At 42.2% G+C, this 23,950-nt stretch overlaps 1 protein-coding gene across 1 annotated transcript in view; it reads right to left on the reverse strand.

Annotated features, from left to right (window-relative positions):
- Positions 1-23,950, reverse strand: part of AUH (AU RNA binding methylglutaconyl-CoA hydratase) — a 337,001-nt gene that overhangs the window by 278,525 nt on the left and 34,526 nt on the right. Inside the window, exons 2-3 of the mRNA XM_075340685.1 lie at positions 13,987-14,054; positions 7,967-8,054 (exon numbers count right to left, since the gene is read on the reverse strand). Coding sequence (XP_075196800.1) covers positions 7,967-8,054; positions 13,987-14,054 — 156 coding nt within the window. The remainder of the gene's footprint in view (positions 1-7,966; positions 8,055-13,986; positions 14,055-23,950) is intronic.

Genomic DNA, 23,950 nt, shown 5'->3' on the forward strand with positions numbered 1-23,950 from the left:
TCCGTCTCTTTCCCTGTCTGTCCGTCTCTTTCCCTGTCTGTCCGTCTCTTTCCCTGTCTGTCCGTCTCTTTCCCTGTCTGTCCGTCTCTTTCCCTGTCTGTCCGTCTCTTTCCCCGTCTCTTTCCCCGTCTCTTTCCCCGTCTCTTTCCCCGTCTCTTTCCCCGTCTCTTTCCCAGTCTCTTTCCCAGTCTCTTTCCCAGTCTCTTTCCCAGTCTCTTTCCCAGTCTCTTTCCCAGTCTCTTTCCCAGTCTCTTTCCCAGTCTCTTTCCTTGTCTCTTTCCTTGTCTCTTTCCTTGTCTCTTTCCTTGTCTCTGTCTCTCTGTTTCTTTTCCTGTCTGCCTGTCTCTTTCCCTGTCTGTCTGTGTCTGTCTGCCTCTGTCTGTCTCTTTGACTGTCTGTGTCTCTCTCTATGTCTCTTTCTCTGTCTGTCTGTCCTTTCTTTCCCTGTCTCCCTCTCTCTGTCTCTCTCTATCCGTCTCCCCACTGACCTCTTATTACCTCACACATAAGCTTCTTATACTAACAGTTTATTTTGTTCCTATATTAACCACTGACAGTTGCTATTAATAGCTTGTAGATCCCACCTCCATTCAGTTTCATGGAGGCAGGTTTTTTTGTAGAGTAACTGTAAAGTGCGGGGTTAAATTTTCCCGTTAAAACATAGTCTATGACGTTCCCTGAGTAACATGGGGTGTCTGTGCAAAAATTCGTGATTGTAAATGCGACGGTGCGGATTCCTTTAGTGGACATACATACATACATACATACACACATACAGCCAGTTTTATATATTAGATTATTCAGATCATTAGAAAATAATAAGGTTATTTTTTTTTTTTTTTTTTTTTAAATGTGGACATTTTTCATGTAAAGCCTGTCAACACGTTGCTAATATCAACATCTTTGTTTCTTATGTTTCATGTTTGAGATATCAATTGAAGAGACGCATGAATTGTAACAGCGAAGGTGTTATCTATTTGATAGATTGTACCACTTGTCTTATTCAATACGTAGGCTGTACTGTGGAACCACTCAAGAATCGCATTAGACGCCACATTTTCGATGCGGATAAAACTAATCTATGCGGTTGTTCAGCGGTCTCAAAGCATTTTTCTCTTGAGCATGGGGGCGATGTTTAAAGTTTAAGGTTTAGGGCAATCGAAAAGGCTGTGAAATCAGATAGAGGAGGTGACTTTCAAAGAAAAATCCTCAATCGAGAGTCATTCTGGATTTTTAAATTATGTACCGGAACACCGCTGGGATTAAATATCTGTCAGGATCTTCATATCCAGTATAATTAATTTGGTTAAATGTAGTTCATGTGAAGTGTTTTTATTTGTATTCTGTAATTTATTCTCAGTTTGAATCTTTCTCTTTTCATGCATAGGTGCTTGCAACAGGTGTGTAGGTGGGTTGAACCACAAATGATGGTGTGGCAGACCAGTTGAATGATGATAGATAGAGATAGATATATATATATATATAGATATATATATATATATATATATATATATATATATATATATATATATATATATATATATATATATCTATCTATCTTATCTATCTATCACACACACACACACACACATACACATACATATACACAGTACCGACCAAAAGTTTGGACACACCTTCTCAATCAAAGAGTTTTCGTTATTTTCATGACTCTGAAAATTGTGGATTCACATTGAAGGCATCAAAACTATGAATTAACACATGTGGAATGAAATACTTAACAAAAAAGTGTGAAACAACCGAAAATATGTCTTATATTCTAGGTTCTTCAAAGTAGCCACCTTTTGCTTTGATTACTGCTTTGCACACTCTTGGCATTCTCTTGATGAGCTTCAAGAGGTAGTCACCGGAAATGGTCTTCCAACAGTCTTGAAGGAGTTCCCAGAGATGCTTAGCACTTGTTGGCCCTTTTGCCTTCACTCTGGGGTCCAGCTCACCCCAAATCATCTCGATTAGGTTCAGGTCTGGTGACTGTGGAGGCCAGGTCATCTGGTGTAGCACCCCATCACTCTCCTTCTTAGTCAAATAGCCCTTACACAGCCTGGATGTGTGTTTGGGGCCATTGTCCTGTTGAAAAATAAATGATGGTCCAACTAAACGCAAATCGGATGGAATAGCATGCAACTGCAAGATGCTGTGGTAGCCATGCTGGTTCAGTATGCTGTCAATTTTGAATAAATCCCCAACATTGTCACCAGCAAAGCACCCCCACACCATCACACCTCCTCCTCCATGTGTCATGGTGGGAACCAGGCACCGTTCACCTTTTCTACAAAGACACGGTGGTTGGATCCAAAGATCGAACATTTTGACTCATCAGACCAAAGCACAGATTTCCACTGGTCTAATGTACATTCCTTGTGTTCTTTAGCCCAAACAAGTCTCTTCTGCTTGTTGCCTGTCCTTAGCAGTGGTTTCCTAGCAGCTATTTTACCATGAAGGCCTGCTGTACAAAGTCTCCTCTTAACAGTTGCTCTAGAGATGAGAAGGTGTGTCCAAACTTTTGGTCTGTACTGTATATATATATATTTTTTTAAAACGATTTAAGAGGTATATGTCGGTTTAGTCTGTATCCATGAATAATATTTAACGTCTTGTTATCTGTCGAAACGCGTTGGATCGCTAACCTTGTATTTCTGTGTACGCCTGTACTGCTGAATTTTAAAAAAAAATTGCAATAAAGGAAGATTTTAAACATGCAGGATTGCAGAGCGCTGGATTTGTTTCTATATTTGCATTTCATTATAACCGGACCAGGGATATCCTGTGCAGGCATCGTGAGACACCCCAGATTCTGAAAGTGGTGAGCTGGCTAATATGTGTATGTGGGGCTCAGAAGGAGGGGGAAATTTGAATTTAGGAGTGCAGATTTCACTAGATTTTATTTGGACGGTGGGAGCCATATCGCTGTTCCAGAGTCTTTGTTCTACCAGTAATGTGGGACCCCCACCTATATTCCCAGTGACATTACGGACCTGAGTGGGGGCTGGGTTTGTGGGGGTACGTTAGAGGATTTATTGGTAACATTTTCGGGTACATCACACTTTTTGATCACTTTCAGTATAAGACTGGGATCACAATCTTGTGTTCCGCGCTGAGCACTTATGTGCAGTTTCCATGTAAATTCCCTAAAAATATGATTCAGATGAAAATTTGGATGGAACCATTCAGATGGAGATACTTTGACTCTGTTTGACGTCTGTTTCACTGTATCCTTCTATTTAGGTGTGCACAGAACTGTGGTGCACCACAGCTCTGGGCACACCTAAAGAGGTGGGCACCAGCAAAACAAACACCAGAGTCCAAAGTGTCTCCATCTGCCTCATTAGAGTGAGTGGTTTCGTCCTGGATTTGGTCTGAATCGTGGTTTTTGGGCTTTACACGGAAACACAAATATAAGTGCTCAATGGAGAGCGCAGGATAAATGTGAACAGAGTATTATTCTGATTCTTGGGAAGAAAAATGAGCAAATAGATAGCAGTACTGGAAAATGTCTTATTTTTATTTTTGCGCTGCTAACTGTATGGTAGTAGTGATAAGACGACTTTATTCTTCGGGTCGGTGCGATTACAGAGATACCACATTTATATAATTTTTTTTATATATATAGTTTGCTACTATTACATAGTAAAAAAAATAATAATTTTATAACAGTTTTTTTCATCACCATATTCTGAGAGCTGTAACTTTTTTTGGCAATATTTTAGTATGTATAATGTATACTTATTTTTGTGTGATGAGTTGAAATTTTTTTGGGTACTATTTTGGAATATGCAACATTTATTGATCGCTTTTTATTTAGATTTTTAAGACGCAGAATAAATAAAAACTAGAAATTCGATTATTTCAAATAAAGGGTTTCTTGGGTGTTTGTGTTTATTTCTTTTCACTTACAGATTAGTAATGGAGGGAGGTCTCATAGACGCCTCCCATTACTAATCTAGGGCTTAGTGGAAGCTGTGCGCTGCAATTAACCCCTTATTACCCCAATTGCCACTGTACCAGGGCAATCAGGATGAGCCTGGTAAAGTGCCAGGACTGTCACATCTAATGAATGCAGCAATTCCGTGCGGCTGCAGACTGCCACCAATTTTAGGCTGGGGGGCTCAATAAACATTGGTCTCCCCAGCATAAGAATACCAGCCGTCAGCTGTCGGGTATTATCATGGCTGGGTATCAAAATCAGGAGGGGGATGGGGGACCGCATGCTGTTTTTTTAAAATTATTTATTTAAATCTTGAAAAAAAAAAAAAAAAAGCTGCATGTGGTTCCTCATATTTTGATACACAGCCAAGATAAGTACACGGATGGGGGCTGTAGCCTGAGCCGTGGGCTTTATCATGGCAGGTATCATAATAGGGGGACCCTATGCCAATTTGTATTTATTTATTTTTACTCCAATCTACAATGACCCGCAGACAGTGTCTGTGACTCACTGCAGACAGACATGCTGTTACACAGGCTGGGGGTCCATCATCTGACTGCAACCAATCATAGATGCCAGGACTGCCGGTGGGCAGGGAAATCAGTGAAAATGGATTAGCGACAATGAGCGGCTTTGGAAGTGGAATGAGTGGGAGCAGTTAAGTCACGCTGGAGACTCGGTAAGTATGAAGCGCTTTCTCCAATTACCCCATCCCTTCTACCATCATTTTTACACGGCGAATTCTGGTCCCCATAGACAATTTTTTTTAATCCGGTTAGATCCACCAATCCCGGTTATCTGCGAGTCCACCCATCACTAGCCATGACGCCCACCAACATGCAAATCGCCAGATCTAAGAACACCATAGAGCTATGTACCACACCCCAGCTGATGGCTTATTCTTAGTATAGGTCATAAATATTTCACACATGCATTTGTGTATTTGGTTATGGCTATGCCTTGTACTGCAGCATAGAACAGATCAGTCCCATTCAAATGTGAAAACCCTAAGGACAGGCCATGAATACTAGACTAAATTTTTTGTAAATATTTCTACTGCTAAAAAAATCAATTTAATGCATCTGAATTGGGCTGTTACTGCAGCAAGTGCATAGATTTCTGCAAGTTCTAGTTAAATGAATGGGAAAGTCACAAAATAAAAAAAAATCTGTTTGTTTGTGAATATTTCATTAGGCTAAGTTTCCACCATGAGTATTTAGTGTGTTTTTGAAGTTGCAGATTTTCTGCACCTATTATCTATATAAGATTATTTGAGGGTCTTTTTCAGCTGCAGTTTTTGCTTTCTTAGTCTATATGTGCACATTGCAGATTTCGTGTGCACAAAATATTTGCATCAAATCTGCTTCCTTTGGTAGAAAAGCGCACCCAAAAACGCATGCGTTTTTGGTGTGTTGTTATGCCACACATTTTTATTAATTAAGTCAATGGGTGGAAGGGCTAAAAAACGCAGGGAAAAAAAAAAACACCAACAATTGACATGCTGGAGATTATTTTCTGCATCAAATCAGCTAGGAAAAAATAAACTATGTACGCAAAGCACTTCAGAATTCTCTTTGACTTTGCTGGCAGAGCTGGCATAAAGATAGACATGCAGATTTGGGTCACAATCTGCACCAAATCTGCATCAAAAAACTCATCAAGAATGCACTGTGCACAAACAACCTTTGGTATGTTCATATATATGAAACTGCTTTGATTTAGACACTTCCCGTTACTTAGCTGTGATAAAACGTTTTGATCAAGTCATGTGCTATTGGCATGAGATTTTGTTGCATCTCTGCTGCAGATAAATACTGAAGACACATATGCGGTTTTTACTTGTGGATTTTCCTTAAACAGCTGTTCACAGGTTCAAAATGTTTGTTTCAAAATTACCTTGCAGTTTCAGTTCCCCTTTCAAGATCTGTAAACCCTGTTAACCCCTTCACGACATTTGATGTACCTTTACGTCATGGTCGGATAGGAGCTCCCGACCGATGACGTATAGGTATATCATGGTGATAGAAGAGGGCACAGGAGCTCTGCCCTCATGATTGTCGCCAAAAGCTCTGCTTATGTGACAGGCAAGACGAGGCTCTCACAGCCAGGAGTGATGCCTGCACTGCTCAAGGCTGTTTAACCCGCTAAATGCCACGATTGACATCGATTGCAATATTTAGAAGGCTGGGAGAGGGAGGGAGTTCATCCTCCCGTCTGATCAACGGCCACTGCAATGTCATCGCAACTGTCCGATCACTGTCGGGGTAACCTGAAGTCGTGATGGAAAAAAAAAAAATGGAGCAATAACTGTCTTTACATAATACAGCTGACAAAAAAGTGGAATAAAACGCGATCAAAAAGTAATATATATATAAATACAAATGGTATAGCTGGAAGCATCATCTTGTCCCACAAAAGACAAGCTGACATACAGCTCAGTCAGCGAAAAATATATAAAAGCTATAGCTCTCAGAATACAGCAATGCAAAAACAATTTGTTTTCTACAAAATTGCTTTTATGGTGTAAAAGCAGGAAAATATAAAAAAAAAATAAAGAAGAATAAAGCTGTCTTATCAAATTTATAACACAGTGAGCAGTGTAAAAAAATACAAACATTTAAAAAAAAATCCTCAATTGCTGTTTCTTGTTCTTGATTCCGCCTCACAAACAGTGGAATAGAAAGCGATCAAAAAATATTATGTGACCCAAAATGTTAATAAATAAAAACTCCAATTCATCCCGCAAAAAATCAATCCCTCACATGACTCTGTCGGCAGAAAAAAGAAAAAAAATAACTTTCAAAATTTGGGGATGCAAAAAAAGTTTTTTGGTTTTTTTTTTTAGCATGATCGTAACTAACGCTAAAAAAAAAAAAAAATATTAATCTGGTATCACTGTAATTCTACTGAGCTGAGTAATAAAGCCTTCTAATTACCTATACTTGCAAGGTGAGCGGCGTAAAAGAAAAATAGTAAAGCCAATTCTTCTACTGGTGTTGATTTATTTATTCTGCCTCCCAAAGATCACGGCGCACCTCACATTTATTCTGCACTCTACACTGAGCGATTACACCAATTTCCTAACAAAAAAATGTATGTTTCAAAAATGGCGTTGATGTAAAATAGACATGTGGTAAATGTTAGATATTAACTATTGTGTGACATAACTCTCTGGTTTTCCGATATTTTCACAAATAAACGCAAAAAAATATCGTCCTGTCTCAGAGTTACTAGGATCCGTTCCAATGGCCTAATCAGGAAGGAGAAAAGAGACTCGGGGGTGAAGGAGTAAATAACTCGATTGCAATCTTTTACGGCTATTGTGCTCTTATTTTCCATGTGTACTAATCTTCTAAATGTAAAACACTGCAAATTTTGGCAGCTTTATATAAAAAAAAGATTCTTAATACAAACAATGTCAAATATATTCTATTTTAAGACTTTTAGTCACTTTCTCACCTTTGCTAAATCTAACACAAAAGCAATCTATCTGGGGTGCAGAACTGGCAGACACTGGTTCTCACCTTGCGGCCTCTGTCACCATTCTACCATGTGTGGGCTGCCCAGTGTGTAATGTATACAGCTCTATGCGCACGCTATGCCCTCACACCTTGTGCTGCACAAACCAAGAAACAGCCACAGATGGACTTCCTTTCAGATGAGGCTGTGGTTTGTCTGGTATGAGATACTTTTCTTAATTTTCATTGAATATCACTAGCCTCCATAGATCGCTAGAAAACAAGGGGATTGTAAACAATGTTTTTCCCAAACGAGTATTGACGTTAAAGAGACACCACCAAGTGTTGCTTCAATGACATACAGTATCCCCTGAACTGCATCCACAGCCAACAAACAGCCCTGTAATAAAAGGAAAAGAGCCCCACAACAGATGTCTGTAGCTCAATCTCTTCCTTTCGGAAAAGTCTTTGCATTGTTTGGCATAACAGCTTTCTTTGCGCTAAAGATGAGCTAATGTCCATATACTGTTATAAAGATGAAATGTCAGTTTCATTGGTTGCGTACCTGCACAGAACACTCCAGGGACTTCACTCCGCAGGATTACAGTCCTCACCTTGTTGTTACTCTTCAGAGAATCAACAGCCTTTAGCATCTACAAAATGAAAAGAATTACGGTAAGTCTAAAGGGTGCTTTACACGAGACGAGCTATCACGGTTTTCGTGACGCACATCCGGCATCGTTCACGACGTCGTCTCGTGTGACACCTCCGAGCGACGCAGTATCGCTCACAAATCGTGAGTCGCGTACTCGTCGCTCTGTTTCATAAAATTGTTTAATTAAAATCGCGCCGGTTGTTCATCATACCCGGGGCAGCACACATCGCTCCGTGTGACACCCCGGGAACGATGAACACAGCTTACCTGTGTCCCGCGGCTCCCGGCGGCTATGCGGAAGGAAGGAGGTGGGCGTGATGTTTACGTCCCGCTCATTTCCGCCCCTCCGCTTCTATTGACCGGCGGCTGTTTGACGACGCTGTGACGCCGAAAGTCCCTCCCTCTTTAGGAAGAGGATGTTCGCCACCCACAGCGAGGTCGCTCAGCAGGTAAGTATGTGTGAGGGGGGTGTCACGACTTTGTGCGACACGGGCAGCGATTTTCCCGTGACGCACAAACGATGGGGGCGGGTACGATCAATCGTGAAATCGCACGATCGGTTGACTCGTGTACAGCAGGCATTAGAAGTAATCTACAGGAGTCCAAGGTGGGAGATAGATGTCTGACTATTACAACCAGCTATCCTCCCAGCTTAAGCTATACAAACACTTGTAAAATTATTTAAAGCCTGACCGTTGCTTTATTTATATTTCCTAAATCAATAGTATACCTGAAAAAAGCAACTTTGTAATTTATATGATCAAACAAATTTGTTTCATTCTCCTCCTAGGCTCTCTCCTTCTCAAAATTCTCAACTCCCAGGTAAAATCTGTCCTCCGTGAATACAGATTTTTAGATTACTGAGACAGGAGATGGCAGTTGGTTATTATAAGATTCTATGCAGAAAGGAGGGGAGAGGAAGGAGCTCGGCCTCTAGCTCCTCCTTGCCTCTCAATTCTACAATAGATAGAATCTTATAATAACCAACTGTCATCTTGTATCTCTATAATATAAAGATCTGTGTTCACTGAAGACAGATGTTACCCGGGAATTCAGAATGTAAGATCAGTCTAGGAGAAGAAAGAAGCAAATTTGTCTGAAAAGATTCATTACAAAGTTGCTTAATTTTATGTGTACTGTTGATTTATCGATTAAAACAAAAGTTAAGCTTTAATTCATAGAAAGAAACTAAACAGACAGATACGGCATAATATCCTATCACTATTTTTAATGACAATTGCCATAAGGGGAGTATCATCAGGCCTCCCATACACATTGGATCACTAATTAATCCTATCCCTTGATTTTCAGAGGAGAAAGAACGCCAGAGGTGTCTAATCATGGCTTAATCCTCCCCACTGAAAACACATGAATACTCCGACTACTCAAACACTCATGTGTATGGGGGAGTTGGAAGAGATCCTTGTCCTCCATCTTATACACAGCCAGATTAACTGTCGTTTTCATTTTACCAACAGAACTTCATGTGACTTTTTTTATTAAAGTTTTTATAGAATTTTTAACATTACAGAATAAAACAGTATAAAACTTGAGATATTAGCATCCACTCTATAGTATAGCTTAACAAATTAACCAATAGTAAAGAAGGACTCAACACTGAAGAGACCACATCTTAGAGTTATATTTTAGGCAATGACAGCGACAGACCATTAACACATATAAGGCAGGGGGGCAGATGTGACTTTTTAACCCTAGAATGCGCAACCATAGAAATCTACAATAGAAAACAAGTATTCTAGCAGGCGTGCGAGGCCCCAGGTATGCGTTCTAGGGTTAAAGATGCTATTAAAGGGGTATGCTCATGATATGAAATTAGTACAGTTAGTTCCCACAACAGCCTCGCCAAGTTTGCAGTCTATATTCCAGTCGAGGAGTCCTGAGATGCCAGACACCTCTCTGTAGCCCATTAATTCCTATGTAGCAATTACCTACTCCCCTATCTCTATTTCAGCTCTTGACCTGTTATCGGTATTGCAAAATCACAATTCACCCCTCCTCCCATCTCTATCAGGAGATTTCTCTCCAGCTGTGGGCTTGTTCAAAGTCTACATTATTTTTATATGCAAATATAGTGATAACAGTGAAGATTTGGAACAAGCAGTGACAGACCATTAATGTGTCATAGTGTTATAGGCTTAGTAATAGGATGAAGGTACCGAATCAGAACTGTCCCATAAGAAGGAGTGCCTGGCCCCTAGCAACAAAAGAATGAAAGAGACTGGAAAGCTGTGGGCTGCTTAGAGAACTTGAGATTAACCTGTTAAGTCTATGGAGACCTAAATACTAAGAATGAGTGCGTACCTCCAAACCCAAGTCTGAGATCCAGCTGGACTATCCTGAATTTGTGGAGCTGCTCCATTCTCCTGGGAAGAATAAGGTGTATCCCAACTTCAGTTGCATATGTGTCCTCAAACACACATATAGCTGAAGCAGACAGGTCTCTCATCCACGGTTAAGTCTATGTAAAGATTGAAAGTCCTGCTTCTCAGGTCATGGGACTAGGCTGCCAAGTAGAAGAGCAGGACACAAGCAAGACATATTGTCTGTATTATATTTGTGTGTGTTGGTGCTGCAGAGTTATACTTGTGTGTGTGTTTAGATGTACAAATAATGATGTAGTAGTACTGTGTGTATGGGGAGCATCAGACAGTGGTGAAAATACTGTAGGAACATTACACTGTGGATGGTGGGCACTATGAGGGCCTTCTACTGTGAGGAGGGGAAATATCGCATTGTGGAGCATCAGACTGCAGAGGGAATGTGCTTTGGGGGCATCATACTATATAAGGTGCACGATGTGGGTATTTTACTGTGTGTGGTGGGAATTAGGTGGCCCAATACTGTGTGTGGGGGCATCGGACTATGTGGGGGGAAATTTAGTAAGGGGACGTCATCCTCTGTGGCGGGAATGTGCTGTTGGGGCCATCATACTGTGTGTGGTGAATACTGTGTGGATCATGAAAGGAGTGCCACACTGTGTGGGAACACTAATGGGCTTCCCTAGGAGAATAATATTGTGTGGGCACATATAAAGGGCTGGGCGAGGTTAGTATACTGGCTTAGCGTTTTACGGTTTGGGGGTATGTGGGTGGGGTAAAATGGACTTACTGGAATGTCAGACAATGGTCAGGTTTGGTTTTTCTGCTTGAAGTGAAAATACAGAGTTGCTGATGCTTTTTCACATTAACCCCTTCAGCCCCCGGGCACTTTCCGTTTTTGCGTTTTTATTTTTTGCTCCCCTTCTTCCGAGAGGCGTAACTTTTTTATATTTCCATCAATCTTGCCATATGAGGGCTTGTTTTTTGCGGGACGAGTTGTACTTTTAAATGAAACCATAAGTTTTACCATATAGTGTACTGGAAAACGGCAAAAAAATTCCAAGTGCGGAAAAATTGCAAAAAAGTGGGATCGTACAATAGTTTTTGGGATATTTTATTCACCGTGTTCACTATATGGTAAAACTGAGGTATCTATGTGATGCCTCAGGTCGGTGCGAGTTTGTAGACCAAACATGTATAGGTTTACTTGTATCTAAGGGGTTAAAAAAAATTCACAAGCTTGTCCAAAAAACGTGGCGCACGTTTTGCGCCATTTTCCAAAACCCGTAACGTTCTCATTTTTCAGGATCTGAGGCTCAGTGATGGCTTATTTTTTGCGTCTCGACCTGACGTTCTTAACGGTACCATTTTTGCGCAGATGCTACGTTTTGATCGCCTGTTATTGCATTTTGCGCAAAATGTGCGGCGACCAAAAAACGTAATTTTGGCGTTAGGAATTTTTTTGCCGCTACGCCGTTTACTGATCAGATTCATTGATTTTATATTTTGATAGATCGGGCATTTCTGAACGTGGCGATTCCAAATATGTGTGTATTTTTTATTTTTTTAACCCTTTAATTTTCAGGGGGGTGATTTGAACTTTAAGGTTTTTTTATTTTTTTTTAATTTTTTAAAACTTTTTTTTTAACTTTTTTTTTTATTTTACTAGTTCCCCTAGGGGGCTATAGCGATCAGCAATCCGATCGCTCTGCACTATCTGCAGATCTCAGCTACAGAGCTGAGAACTGCAGATTTGCTGCTTCACTTTCAATGCCGGCTGTATTCCGGCATTGAGAGGAAGTGAGTCATGTTAGCCACAGGCGTCATCACATGACCCTGTGCTACCATGGCAACCGCCGAAAGTCACGTGATCATGTCACGTGACTTCCGGTGGGGGCGGGGTAAGTAACTGTCATGGCGGCGCCCATATACATATCGCTGCCAAGATTTTGGCAGCGAAATGTAAGGGGTTAATGGCCGCGGGTGGAAGCGATTCCACCCGCAGCTAGCAGGCACACATGTCAGCTGTTGATAACAGCTGATATGTGCGCGGATCGCCGCCGCCTTCCGGCGGCAGGGGGCGGGGCTTACCGGCACACGATCAATGACGTACCCAGTACGTCATGGGTCGTTAAGGGGTTAAAGACCTTCTACCTTGGTCAGCACTATGCATATTTATATAGGTTTGTAAAAATTAAATTATAGTCACCTTGTTACAATAAATCTTTTTTACCCTCATTCATAGGGAAAGTTTTTTCACTATTTCATCACAACGGCAATTAATTTTTTTTACTGTTTATTAGCATATTATACGGGAAAGTGAATGGTAGAATTCAAAACATCTCACCAAAAAAAACAAGCTCTCATCTGGCTATAATGACAGTTGTAAAAAAAAAAACAAAAAAAATAAACAAAAACTGGCGACGCACCGATGCTTCTCATGGTCTTCACCGCAGTGTGTTCAATAAAATGGCGCCAGAGATTGCGGTACGCACATACGTGGACTCCGGTGCAATTTTAATGAAGACCTGAGTACTGTGGCAAAGCGCACGCACCACCAACAGCAATGGCAGTGCGGCATTATATTCAAATACAGAAAAGGGGGCAAGACAGGAGGAGAAGGAATAAACACGAGGACCCGACCCACAAAGACCCGCCTCCATTGCACCAGTCAAAGTGCAGTGAATTCCTGCAACTTTAAAGATTTTTAATCAACCAAGCATCGGATCTTTCTATAACAGCTATGCCTGGATTCAGCATATTACTGCCTGTATGTCACTGCCTTTACCTCATATAGCAAAACCCTGCTGGTTGGACCTCTTTAAAGGACCAACCACCAGGATCACACAAGGAGAGACAGAGATGTACAAGCTTTTTTTATATCATTTTTATATACAAAACCATGAACAATTCCCTGTAACAAGGTCACCACCATTGCAGGCTAAAACCTATGGTTGTTGCTATGCAATTACCTTCTATGATGTGCATATTCTACAAATAATAAAGCAAAGACAACAACAGTATATAGCGCCATGTGGTATAGGTGGATTATAACAGGTAACATTTACATCTATGTCTTTTAGTAGTTAATGAGAGTATAAAGAGGTTCTCCAAGAATACAAAATTGTCATTATAAATACATTTCTAAGCACCTTCAATTAGCAAAACGTGCTTATTTGTCCAAACCCCTTCATAGTATGTTATTAGGAAGAGTCTTTCCATGAATGCAATACAAAGCTCTGCCACCAAATTCATGCAGGAAGCTTGGTCACTGAAGTAATGCCGGGGTTACCTGGGGCGTGTAGCTAAAAACTCTAAAGGTTTTTCGCCTTCTTCCACCACCACAGCAAAGGATTTACCAGTTACTCCAAAAATTGGTGTAAATTATAGTGGGAATTGAGTGAGCTTACATGTGACCGTTGGTTCCAGATTGTATGACTTGGGCTACCCAGAATGCACCAAATTTTGGTTACATTAATGCCCCCAAAAGTTCTGTTATACATAGAAAAAAATTAGGAAATGACCATGTAAAAAAATATTCAGAAATTGATGATTAACAACACAAACAGGACTGAAAAATTCCCCACTTACCGACTTCACCAGACCTTTACTGATTGCATTTTTCGCGTGCGGTCGATTTATTCCAAGTACCACAATTCCTAGTAAAAAAAAAACAAAAAAACATTTTCTGGGTTAATTACTTTAGAATATGAAAGCCTAAAATTTCAGCCAAGACTGTCCACATTATCTTATTCACATTATGGCTATGTTCATACATGGTTTATACAGTTAGGTCCAGAAATATTTGGACAGTGACACAATTTTCGCGAGTTGGGCTCTGCATGCCACCACATTGGATTTGAAATGAAACCTCTACAACAGAATTCAAGTGCAGATTGTAACGTTTAATTTGAAGGTTTGAACAAAAAAATCTGATAGAAATTGTAGGAATTGTACACATTTCTTTACAAACACTCCACATTTTAGGAGGTCAAAAGTAATTGGACAAATAAACCAAACCCAAACAAAATATTTTTATTTTCAATATTTTGTTGCGAATCCTTTGGAGGCAATCACTGCCTTAAGTCTGGAACCCCATGGACATCACCAAACGCTGAGTTTCCTCCTTCTTAATGCTTTGCCAGGCCTTTACAGCCGCAGTCTTCAGGTCTTGCTTGTTTGTGGGTCTTTCCGTCTTAAGTCTGGATTTGAGCAAGTGAAATGCATGCTCAATTGGGTTAAGATCTGGTGATTGACTTGGCCATTGCAGAATGTTCCACTTTTTTGCACTCATGAACTCCTGGGTAGCTTTGGCTGTATGCTTGGGGTCATTGTCCATCTGTACTATGAAGCGCCGTCCGATCAACTTTGCGGCATTTGGCTGAATCTGGGCTGAAAGTATATCCCGGTACACTTCAGAATTCATCCGGCTACTCTTGTCTGCTGTTATGTCATCAATAAACACAAGTGACCCAGTGCCATTGAAAGCCATGCATGCCCATGCCATCACGTTGCCTCCACCATGTTTTACAGAGGATGTGGTGTGCCTTGGATCATGTGCCGTTCCCTTTCTTCTCCAAACTTTTTTCTTCCCATCATTCTGGTACAGGTTGATCTTTGTCTCATCTGTCCATAGAATACTTTTCCAGAACTGAGCTGGCTTCATGAGGTGTTTTTCAGCAAATTTAACTCTGGCCTGTCTATTTTTGGAATTGATGAATGGTTTGCATCTAGATGTGAACCCTTTGTATTTACTTTCATGGAGTCTTCTATTTACTGTTGACTTAGAGACAGATACACCTACTTCACTGAGAGTGTTCTGGACTTCAGTTGATGTTGTGAACGGGTTCTTCTTCACCAAAGAAAGTATGCGGCGATCATCCACCACTGTTGTCATCCGTGGACGCCCAGGCCTTTTTGAGTTCCCAAGCTCACCAGTCAATTCCTTTTTTCTCAGAATGTACCCGACTGTTGATTTTGCTACTCCAAGCATGTCTGCTATCTCTCTGATGGATTTTTTCTTTTTTTTCAGCCTCAGGATGTTCTGCTTCACCTCAATTGAGAGTTCCTTAGACCGCATGTTGTCTGGTCACAGCAACAGCTTCCAAATGCAAAACCACACACCTGTAATCAACCCCAGACCTTTTAACTACTTCATTGATTACAGGTTAACGAAGGAGACGCCTTCAGAGTTAATTGCAGCCCTTAGAGTCCCTTGTCCAATTACTTTTGGTCCCTTTAAAAAGAGGAGGCTATGCATTACATAGCTATGATTCCTAAACCCTTTCTCCGATTTGGATATGAAAACTCTCATATTGCAGCTGGGAGTGTGCACTTTCAGCCCATATTATATAAATAATTGTATTTCTGAACATGTTTTTGTAAACAGCTAAAATAACAAAACTTGTGTCACTGTCCAAATATTTCTGGCCCTGACTGTACATAGTAGATTTACCAAAATGGAAATGTTTTCTGCTCAGTTTGAATCCAGCATGGTCCAGGAATCATAGGAGTATAGGAAGTTATTAGGAGGGATCTTTTGTATAGCTGCCTTAGGTGTGCTCTTCTATGGTCACTAGTGTTCAGCAAGCACTACCATGCTCAGTACTAGTGAGGAACGAACACTACCATGCTCGGGTGCCCTGTACTAGTGAGGAACGAACACTACCATGCTCGGGTGCCCTGTACTAGTGAGGAACGAACACTACCATGCTCGGGTGCCCTGTACTAGTGAGGAACGAACACTACTATGCTTGGGTGCGCGATAGTAGTGATGAGCGAGCACTACCATGCTCGGGTGCTCAATTCTAGTGATGAGTGAGCTCTACCACGCTCAGGTGCTCGATACTCGAAACGATCAGGTCGGACGCATGAATGGACGCAACATGAGTAACGAGTATAATGGAAGTGAATGAAGAAGATCTTCCGTAAAAATGCTCAAGTTTCCTGATGACTTCCATTATACTCGGGTACACGAGTCGAGCCCATCCGAGAGTCCAACTGCTCGTTACGAGTACGGTGGTGCTTGCTCATCTCTATTCAGTAGTTTTTTTCTTTACCTTACTGTATGGTGCACATATTTGGGTGCCTGAGTGACCTCGTTAATAAACTCTAAACAACATGCGGTGTTAGGATAAGTTCAGATAAGAGCTTAATGTTACGGACATGTGTAGGTAATGCCTGCTATTCACATGAATTAGTGCACCAACATAGGCTTGTATGAGTCCGTAATATAAACTCAGCTTCTCAAACTGTTACTTTTGCACAGTAAAAAGCTGTACAACTTTCTAATACATTTATACAGAAATCCTAGCTGCTGGTTCAACAATACCTACTCCCCCTTCGTTAATGAAAATATTTGTTACATTCAGAGGTAGAAAATCATTCTTGGTCCCCTGCTCACAGCTGAGGGTCTGTTGTAATTTGTCAGTCTGGCTAATCCTCAGTGATGTAAACACAGCATCACAAATCTCCACTGTCCTGACGTAAAGGGCTTTTCCAGGTTTTAGAAAAGACGGCTGCTTTCTTTCAGAAACATTGCCACCCCTGATGTGAGTTATGAGTGGTACATTGTACTGGAAGGAGCTGTGATACCTAGCATTGCCTATGTTCAGGGATAGCGTGGTGTCTTAAAAAAATAAAATAACAAAAGGAGCTATGATTTTTTAATCCTAGACAAACCATTTACAAGGAATCTGCCAGCAGGATTTTGCCACCTCATCTGAGAGCAGCATGAAGCAGGCAAAGAGATCCAGAGTTCAATGATGTATCACTTAGATTACTGGGTGCAGCTGTTTTGTCATAAACCAAGATTTGAGATTTTGTCATGTAGCAGTGCTAGGAGAGCTGCCACCACCCACCCCAGGCTTTCACTATACATTTTTATAGCCAGAACCTGCTAATCGCATAAGGGGGCAGAGTCACACGCTGCTGAGACTCACTAATGATAAAGCTAAGAGGCTTAAACTAACATTGAATGGAAACAAAAACAGACTGAGATGAGAGACTCAAGGAAGGGTAAGAAACAGGATTAAAAGGGGGCACCCAGATATTAAGTCTTTTCCTATTTTACAAGAGATTGTTAAAAATTCAGGTGGCTGGACAAGTCTTTTAAAAGTTATAGGGAATGGAAACACAATATATTGTGCTGGGTTCACACAACAGTGACCACAGTCAAGATGGATGCGGATGCATCCATCCACCATAGTGACGTTTTGTAATAACAGTAAAAAAAATATTGTATATGTTTCATTGTAGTGTCCCTCATACAGAATTATGTAGTTTGCTGCATTTTTCTACTCTATCATACACTGCGCCTGCGCCCACTGTCGGGAGCCTATGCTCTGGTGGTAAGAGCCTAACAGTGGGCACAGTCAGGATAGATGCTGAGGCATCTGTCCACTATAGGGACCCATTGTAAGAAACATAATGCAGTGTCTCGCTGTATGAGAAAATGCAGTCAGCTGTAGAGATGAGCCACTCCCGTAGAGTTCGAGTTCGGTTCGGTTCGTTGAACAGTGCCCCGTTCGACGAACCTCTCGAACCCCATTGAAAACAATGGGAGGCAATCACAAACACATAAAAACACATTATAAATGTACACATACAGTTAATAAACATTGCCATAACACTTACCTGTCCCCGCGATGCGTCCTGCACTCTGTCTCCCGCCGCTTTCCATCGGATAATCGCTGCGTCCTCCCGGTAACCAGCAGTGATGACAGGACCTATCGTGATGTCAAAATAGTATGTGACCAGTTACGTGTCTATTATCTAATTGGCTACAGACTGGTCACATGGCTTTGACGTCATGCTAGGACCTGTCAGTGCATCTCTCCGGTACACGGTGCACGTTTGTGTATCGCCGTGTACTGGCGACATGCTCTGGCACAGGGTCGACTCCCCGTTCTGCTTCCCCGTTCCGTTATTGACTGGCTGACACAGCCGGTCAATAACGGAGATCACCGTTGCCATAGCAACGCGCCTGTTAGCGATGACGTCACCGCTAACAGCACGCAGCGGCACCAGGAATCACGTGATCGGAGCACCATTGCTATGGTAACCCGTCTGTCAGCGGTGACGTTACCGCTAACAGCCAGCAGCACTGATCACTCACGGAGTGAAAAGCCTGCACAGGGAGCAGCAGCGTCTTTCTCCCATGCAGTGCTGCTGATGGAGCAGAGCTGCATGGGCTGAAGGAGAAAGAAGACCGAAGACCATGGATTGTGGAGGGATAAGAGGGAGTAATAAACATGGAGTCTCTAAGTGTGTCTGTGTATTTATTTCTATTAAAGTATTTTTTCTCTGTGTGGTGTCTTTTTTTAACCCTTTATTGGAGATTCTTAATGGCCGGGTCAAACTTGCCTGACATTAAGAATCTCTGACTTAATACTAGCTAGTAAAACAAAGCTAGTATTAATTCATTATTACCCAGTAATCCACCGGCATCAGGGCAGCTGTAAGAGTTGGATACAGCGCCAGAAGATGGCGCTTCTGTGAGAGCGCCATTTTCTGGGGCAGCTGCGAACTGGAATTCGCAGCAGAGGGGCCCAGAAAGCTTGGGCTAACCTGTGCGGCGGATTCCAATCCCCAGCTGCCTAGTTGTACCCGGCTGGAAACAAAAATGGGGCGAAGCCCACGTCGTTTTGTTTTTTTTTAATTATTTCACGAAATTCATGAAATAATTAAAAAAAGGGCTTCCCTATCTTTTTAGTTCCCAGCCGGGTACAAATAGGCAGCTGGGGGTTAGGGGCAGCCCGTAACTGCCTGCTGTACCTGGCTAGCATACAAAAATATGGCGAAGCTCACGTCATTTTTTTTGTACTTTTTTGGCAAAAAAAAAATAAAACATGCTTCCCTGGATTTTCCATTGCCAGTGAAGGTAACACCAAGCAGTGGGGGGTAGCAGCCAGTAGCTGCTTGGATTACCCTTAGCTAGCAATACAAAAAAATGCAGTGGGAGCCCATATACAGTGCCTACAAGTAGTATTCAACCCCCTGCAGATTTAGCAGGTTTACACATTCGGAATTAACTTGGCATTGTGACATTTGGACTGTAGATCAGCCTGGAAGTGTGAAATGCACTGCAGCAAAAAAGAATGTTATTTCTTTTTTTTTTTAAATTGTGAAAAGTTTATTCAGAGGGTCATTTATTATTCAACCCCTCAGACCACAAGAATTCTGTTTGGTTCCCCTAAAGAATTAAGAAGTATTTCAGGCACAAAGAACAATGAGCTTCACATGTTTGGATTAATTATCTCTTTTTCCAGCCTTTTCTGACTAATTAAGACCCTCCCCAAACTTGTGAACAGCACTCATACTTGGTCAACATGGGAAAGATAAATGAGCATTCCAAGGCCATCAGAGACAAGATCGTGGAGGGTCACAAGGCTGGTAAGGGGTACAAAACCCTTTCCAAGGAGTTGGGCCTACCTGTCTCCACTGTTGGGAGCATCATCCGGAAGTGGAAGGCTTATGGAACTACTGTTAGCCTTCCACGGCCTGGACAGCCTTTGAAAGTTTCCACCCGTGCCGAGGCCAGGCTTGTCCGAAGAGTCAAGGCTAACCCAAGGACAACAAGGAAGGAGCTCCGGGAAGATCTCATGGCAGTGGGGACATTGGTTTCAGTCAATACCATAAGTAATGTACTCCACTGCAATGGTCTCCGTTCCAGACAAGCCCGTAAGGTACCTTTACTTTCAAAGCGTCATGTCAAGGCTCGTCTACAGTTTGCTCATGATAACTTGGAGGACTCTGAGACAGACTGGTTCAAGGTTCTCTGATCTGATGAGACCAAAATCGAGATATTTGGTGCCAACCACACACGTGACGTTTGGAGACTGGATGGCACTGCATACGACCCCAAGAATACCATCCCTACAGTCAAGCATGGTGGTGGCAGCATCATGCTGTGGGGCTGTTTCTCAGCCAAGGGGCCTGGCCATCTGGTCCGCATCCATGGGAAGATGGATAGCACGGCCTACCTGGAGATTTTGGCCAAGAACCTCCACTCCTCCATCAAGGATCTTAAGATGGGTCGTCATTTCATCTTCCAACAAGACAACGACCCAAAGCACACAGCCAAGAAAACCAAGGCCTGGTTCAAGAGTGAAAAAATCAAGGTGTTGCAGTGGCCTAGTCAGTCTCCTGACCTTAACCCAATTGAAAACTTGTGGAAGGAGCTCAAGATTAAAGTCCACATGAGACACCCAAAGAACCTAGATAACTTGGAGAAGATCTGCATGGAGGAGTGGGCCAAGATAACTTCTGAGACCTGTGCCGGCCTGATCAGGTCTTATAAAAGACGATTATTAGCTGTAATTGCAAACAAGGGTTATTCCACAAAATATTAAACCTAGGGGTTGAATAATAATTGACCCACACTTTTATGTTGAAAATGTATTAAAATTTAACTGAGCAACATAACTTGTTGGTTTGTAAGATTTATGCATCTGTTAATAAATCCTGCTCTTGTTTGAAGTTTGCAGGCTGTAACTTATTTGCATCTTATCAAACCTGCTAAATCTGCAGGGGGTTGAATACTACTTGTAGGCACTGTATATATTTTTTTTAATTACTAATTTAAATAACTAAAAACAAAAAGGGCTTCCCTGTATTTTGATTGCTGGACATCACAGTGCTGTAAAAATAAATCTTTAAAAAAAATTACGTAGCGCTCCGCGGTATTTTTGATTCTCAGCGCAGACAAAGCAGACAGCTACGGGTTGCCACCCCCATCTGAGTGGTGTTACCTTGGCTGGCAATCAAAATACAGGGAAGCCCAGTAATTTTTTTTATTTAAAAAAATAGTTAAAAAAAAAAATGACGTTGGGCCCCCCCCATTTTTCATAGCCAGCTAGGGTAAAGCAGACAGCTGTAGCCTGAAAACCACAGCTGGCAGCTTTACCATGGTTGGTGACCCAATGTGGAGGTCACCACAGGCTCTTGTTTATAATTATTTTATAAATAATAATAATTACAAAAAAAAAAAGTAGGGTCCCCCCCCAAATTGGATCACCAGCCAAAGTAAAGCGGACAGCTGTGGTCTGGTATTCTCAGGGTGGGAAGGTCCATGGTTATTGGCCCTTCACAGCCTAAAAATAGCAGGCCGCAGGCACCCCAGAAGTGGCACATCCACTAGATGCGCCAATCCTGGCGCTTCACCCCAGCTCATCCCGTGCCCTGGTGCGGTGGCAAATGGGGTAATAAATGGGGTTGATACTAGCTGTAAGGTCACCTGACATCAAACCCAGCAGTTTGTGATGTCATGGCGTCTATCAGATACCCGACATCATAAACTGTCAGTTCTAACAAAAAAAAATAGACAAAAAAAAAATGTATTTGAAAAAAAACACTCCCTAAAACATTCCCTCTTTCACCAATTTATTGTAAGGAAAAAAAAAAGGGGGGTCCCACAATGACTCTGGACCGTCTAGAATATGGGGGGACACTCTCAGGGAACGTATCCCCTATTTTCTAGGAGTGCAGACCCTCCACGTGAGGAGTGTGGGTGCAATGAATCTGCACCCACTCTCCCCGGGTCCACAGCAGCAGAGTCCATGTCGTAATGGTTGCTACCAAGGCTGCAATGCCCTGCTCATCAGGTAAGGGCATGCCTAATCAGGAGAACTATTCTACATTTCCAAATATTGGTATTTGCTGATATTATTGCTATTCCACCTACTATATATTGGGATCTTGGAGATGGAATACACCTTTAAGTCCAGTTGTCCAGCTGAATGAATACTAAACAACAGAGCTCGCTATTTAGACATGTTTTCTTGTGGCGTATAACAGACTCATGTTTGGTAGTCGTTCAGCAGGGCAGCTATAAAATCAAATACCTCCATTTGGAAATGTAGCATAGCTCTCCTGATCAACTATGTTCCTTACCTCATGAGCAGGGCATTGCAGTAGCTTACAGATGCATGGTTACCACCACTCACTGTGTCTGAACACAGGAAGCTGAGCTGACAGCCGCTATGTGCATGCGGCAGTGTCTATTGTGAAGGAGGGGGCCGCGGGGGATCAACACTGCACAGGTACCGTGGGACACCGGGGAACACCGGTGGGGTTATAGGGGGTGACCTGGCAGGGCCTGGGGAGGAGTTTTCTGTTGCATGTGTCATGGCACATGCGACAGAAATCAGAGGAGTAGGGTGAATGCGGCCGGCGCGCTGCTATCTTGGATTTCCGGGAGGGGGTCGGGGGGGGGGCTCTTTGGCGACACCGGGGGACCGGAGGGGACCGGGGAGGAGATTTATCTCCCATCTGACATGTTTGTTCATGCCAGATGGGAGTTAAATAATTTTTTCCTGGCGCTGTCATTTACTGTAACGTGATCATCGGTATACGGTGTATACCTGTGATCACGTGAGCGGGGACCGGAAAAAACGGCGTGAATCATGATCTCCAGGGTCTCAGCTACCCCCTGAAACCCCGGAGATTTTCTGATGCTGGGGGGCGCTATTCACTTATTTATGTCTGCTGTTTATAAACGACAGATCAGAAAAGGCTACATTCACACGACCGATCCGTTTTTGCGGTCCGCAAAAAACGGTCCGTTTTTTTCACGGGTGCAACCGTGTGGCATCCGTTTCCGTTCCGTATACGGTCCGTATGTCATCTGTGTGCCTTCTGGTTTTTTTGCGTACTGCAAAAAAACTGAAGGAGGGAAAATATATAAATTTACCCAGGATCCATAGCTTTAACCTACATGAGGCGGTCACATGTTCAATCCAGTGTCATTGTCTACTGCTTTTCACAGCGTAGAGCGCTCTGGTGATTTTCCTGTGCTTGTACACTTCATATCAGTCTTTTCTGTCATTATAATGGCAGAAAGACACAATGTCCCACTCTCCTGCATTTTGTAATTTTGCACCCTTTGGTGCCTTTCATGTGGCACTAAGGGGTGCTTAGCCTTGTATTTAGCCAAAAAAAAATAAATACATTTAAAAAAAAAAATGACGTGGGGTTCCCCCTATTTTTGATAGCCAGCTAGGGTAAAGCAGACGGCTGCAGCCTGCAGACCACAGCTGGCAGCTTCACCTTGGTAATCCAAAACTGAGGGCACCCCACGCTGTTATTTTAAATTAAATAATTAAAAAAAAAAAAAACATGTGGGGGTCCCCCCAAAATTGGATCACCAAGCCAAGGTAAAGCAGACTGCTGGGGTCTGATATTCTCAGACTAGGGAGGTCCATGGTTATTGGACTCTCCCCAGCTTAAAAATAGCAGACCGCAGCCGCCCCAGAAGTGGCACATCCATTAGATGCACCAATCCTGGTGCTTCGCCCCAGCTCATCCCGTGCCCTGGTTCGGTGGCAAACGGGGTAATATATGGGGTTAATACCAGATGTGTAATGTCACCTGGCATCAAGCCCTGGGGTTCGTGAGGCGTCTATCAGATACCCGACATCACCAACCCAGTCAGTAATAAAAAAAAAAATAGACGACAAACACATTTTTATTTGAAAAAACACTCCCCAAAACATTCCCTTTTCCACCAATTTATTAGAAAGAAAAACAAATCCAGGTCTGCTGTAATCCAAGGGGT

This window comes from Anomaloglossus baeobatrachus, chromosome 1 (genome assembly GCF_048569485.1).
Source record: "Anomaloglossus baeobatrachus isolate aAnoBae1 chromosome 1, aAnoBae1.hap1, whole genome shotgun sequence".
Classification (NCBI taxonomy): Eukaryota; Metazoa; Chordata; class Amphibia; order Anura; family Aromobatidae; genus Anomaloglossus; species Anomaloglossus baeobatrachus.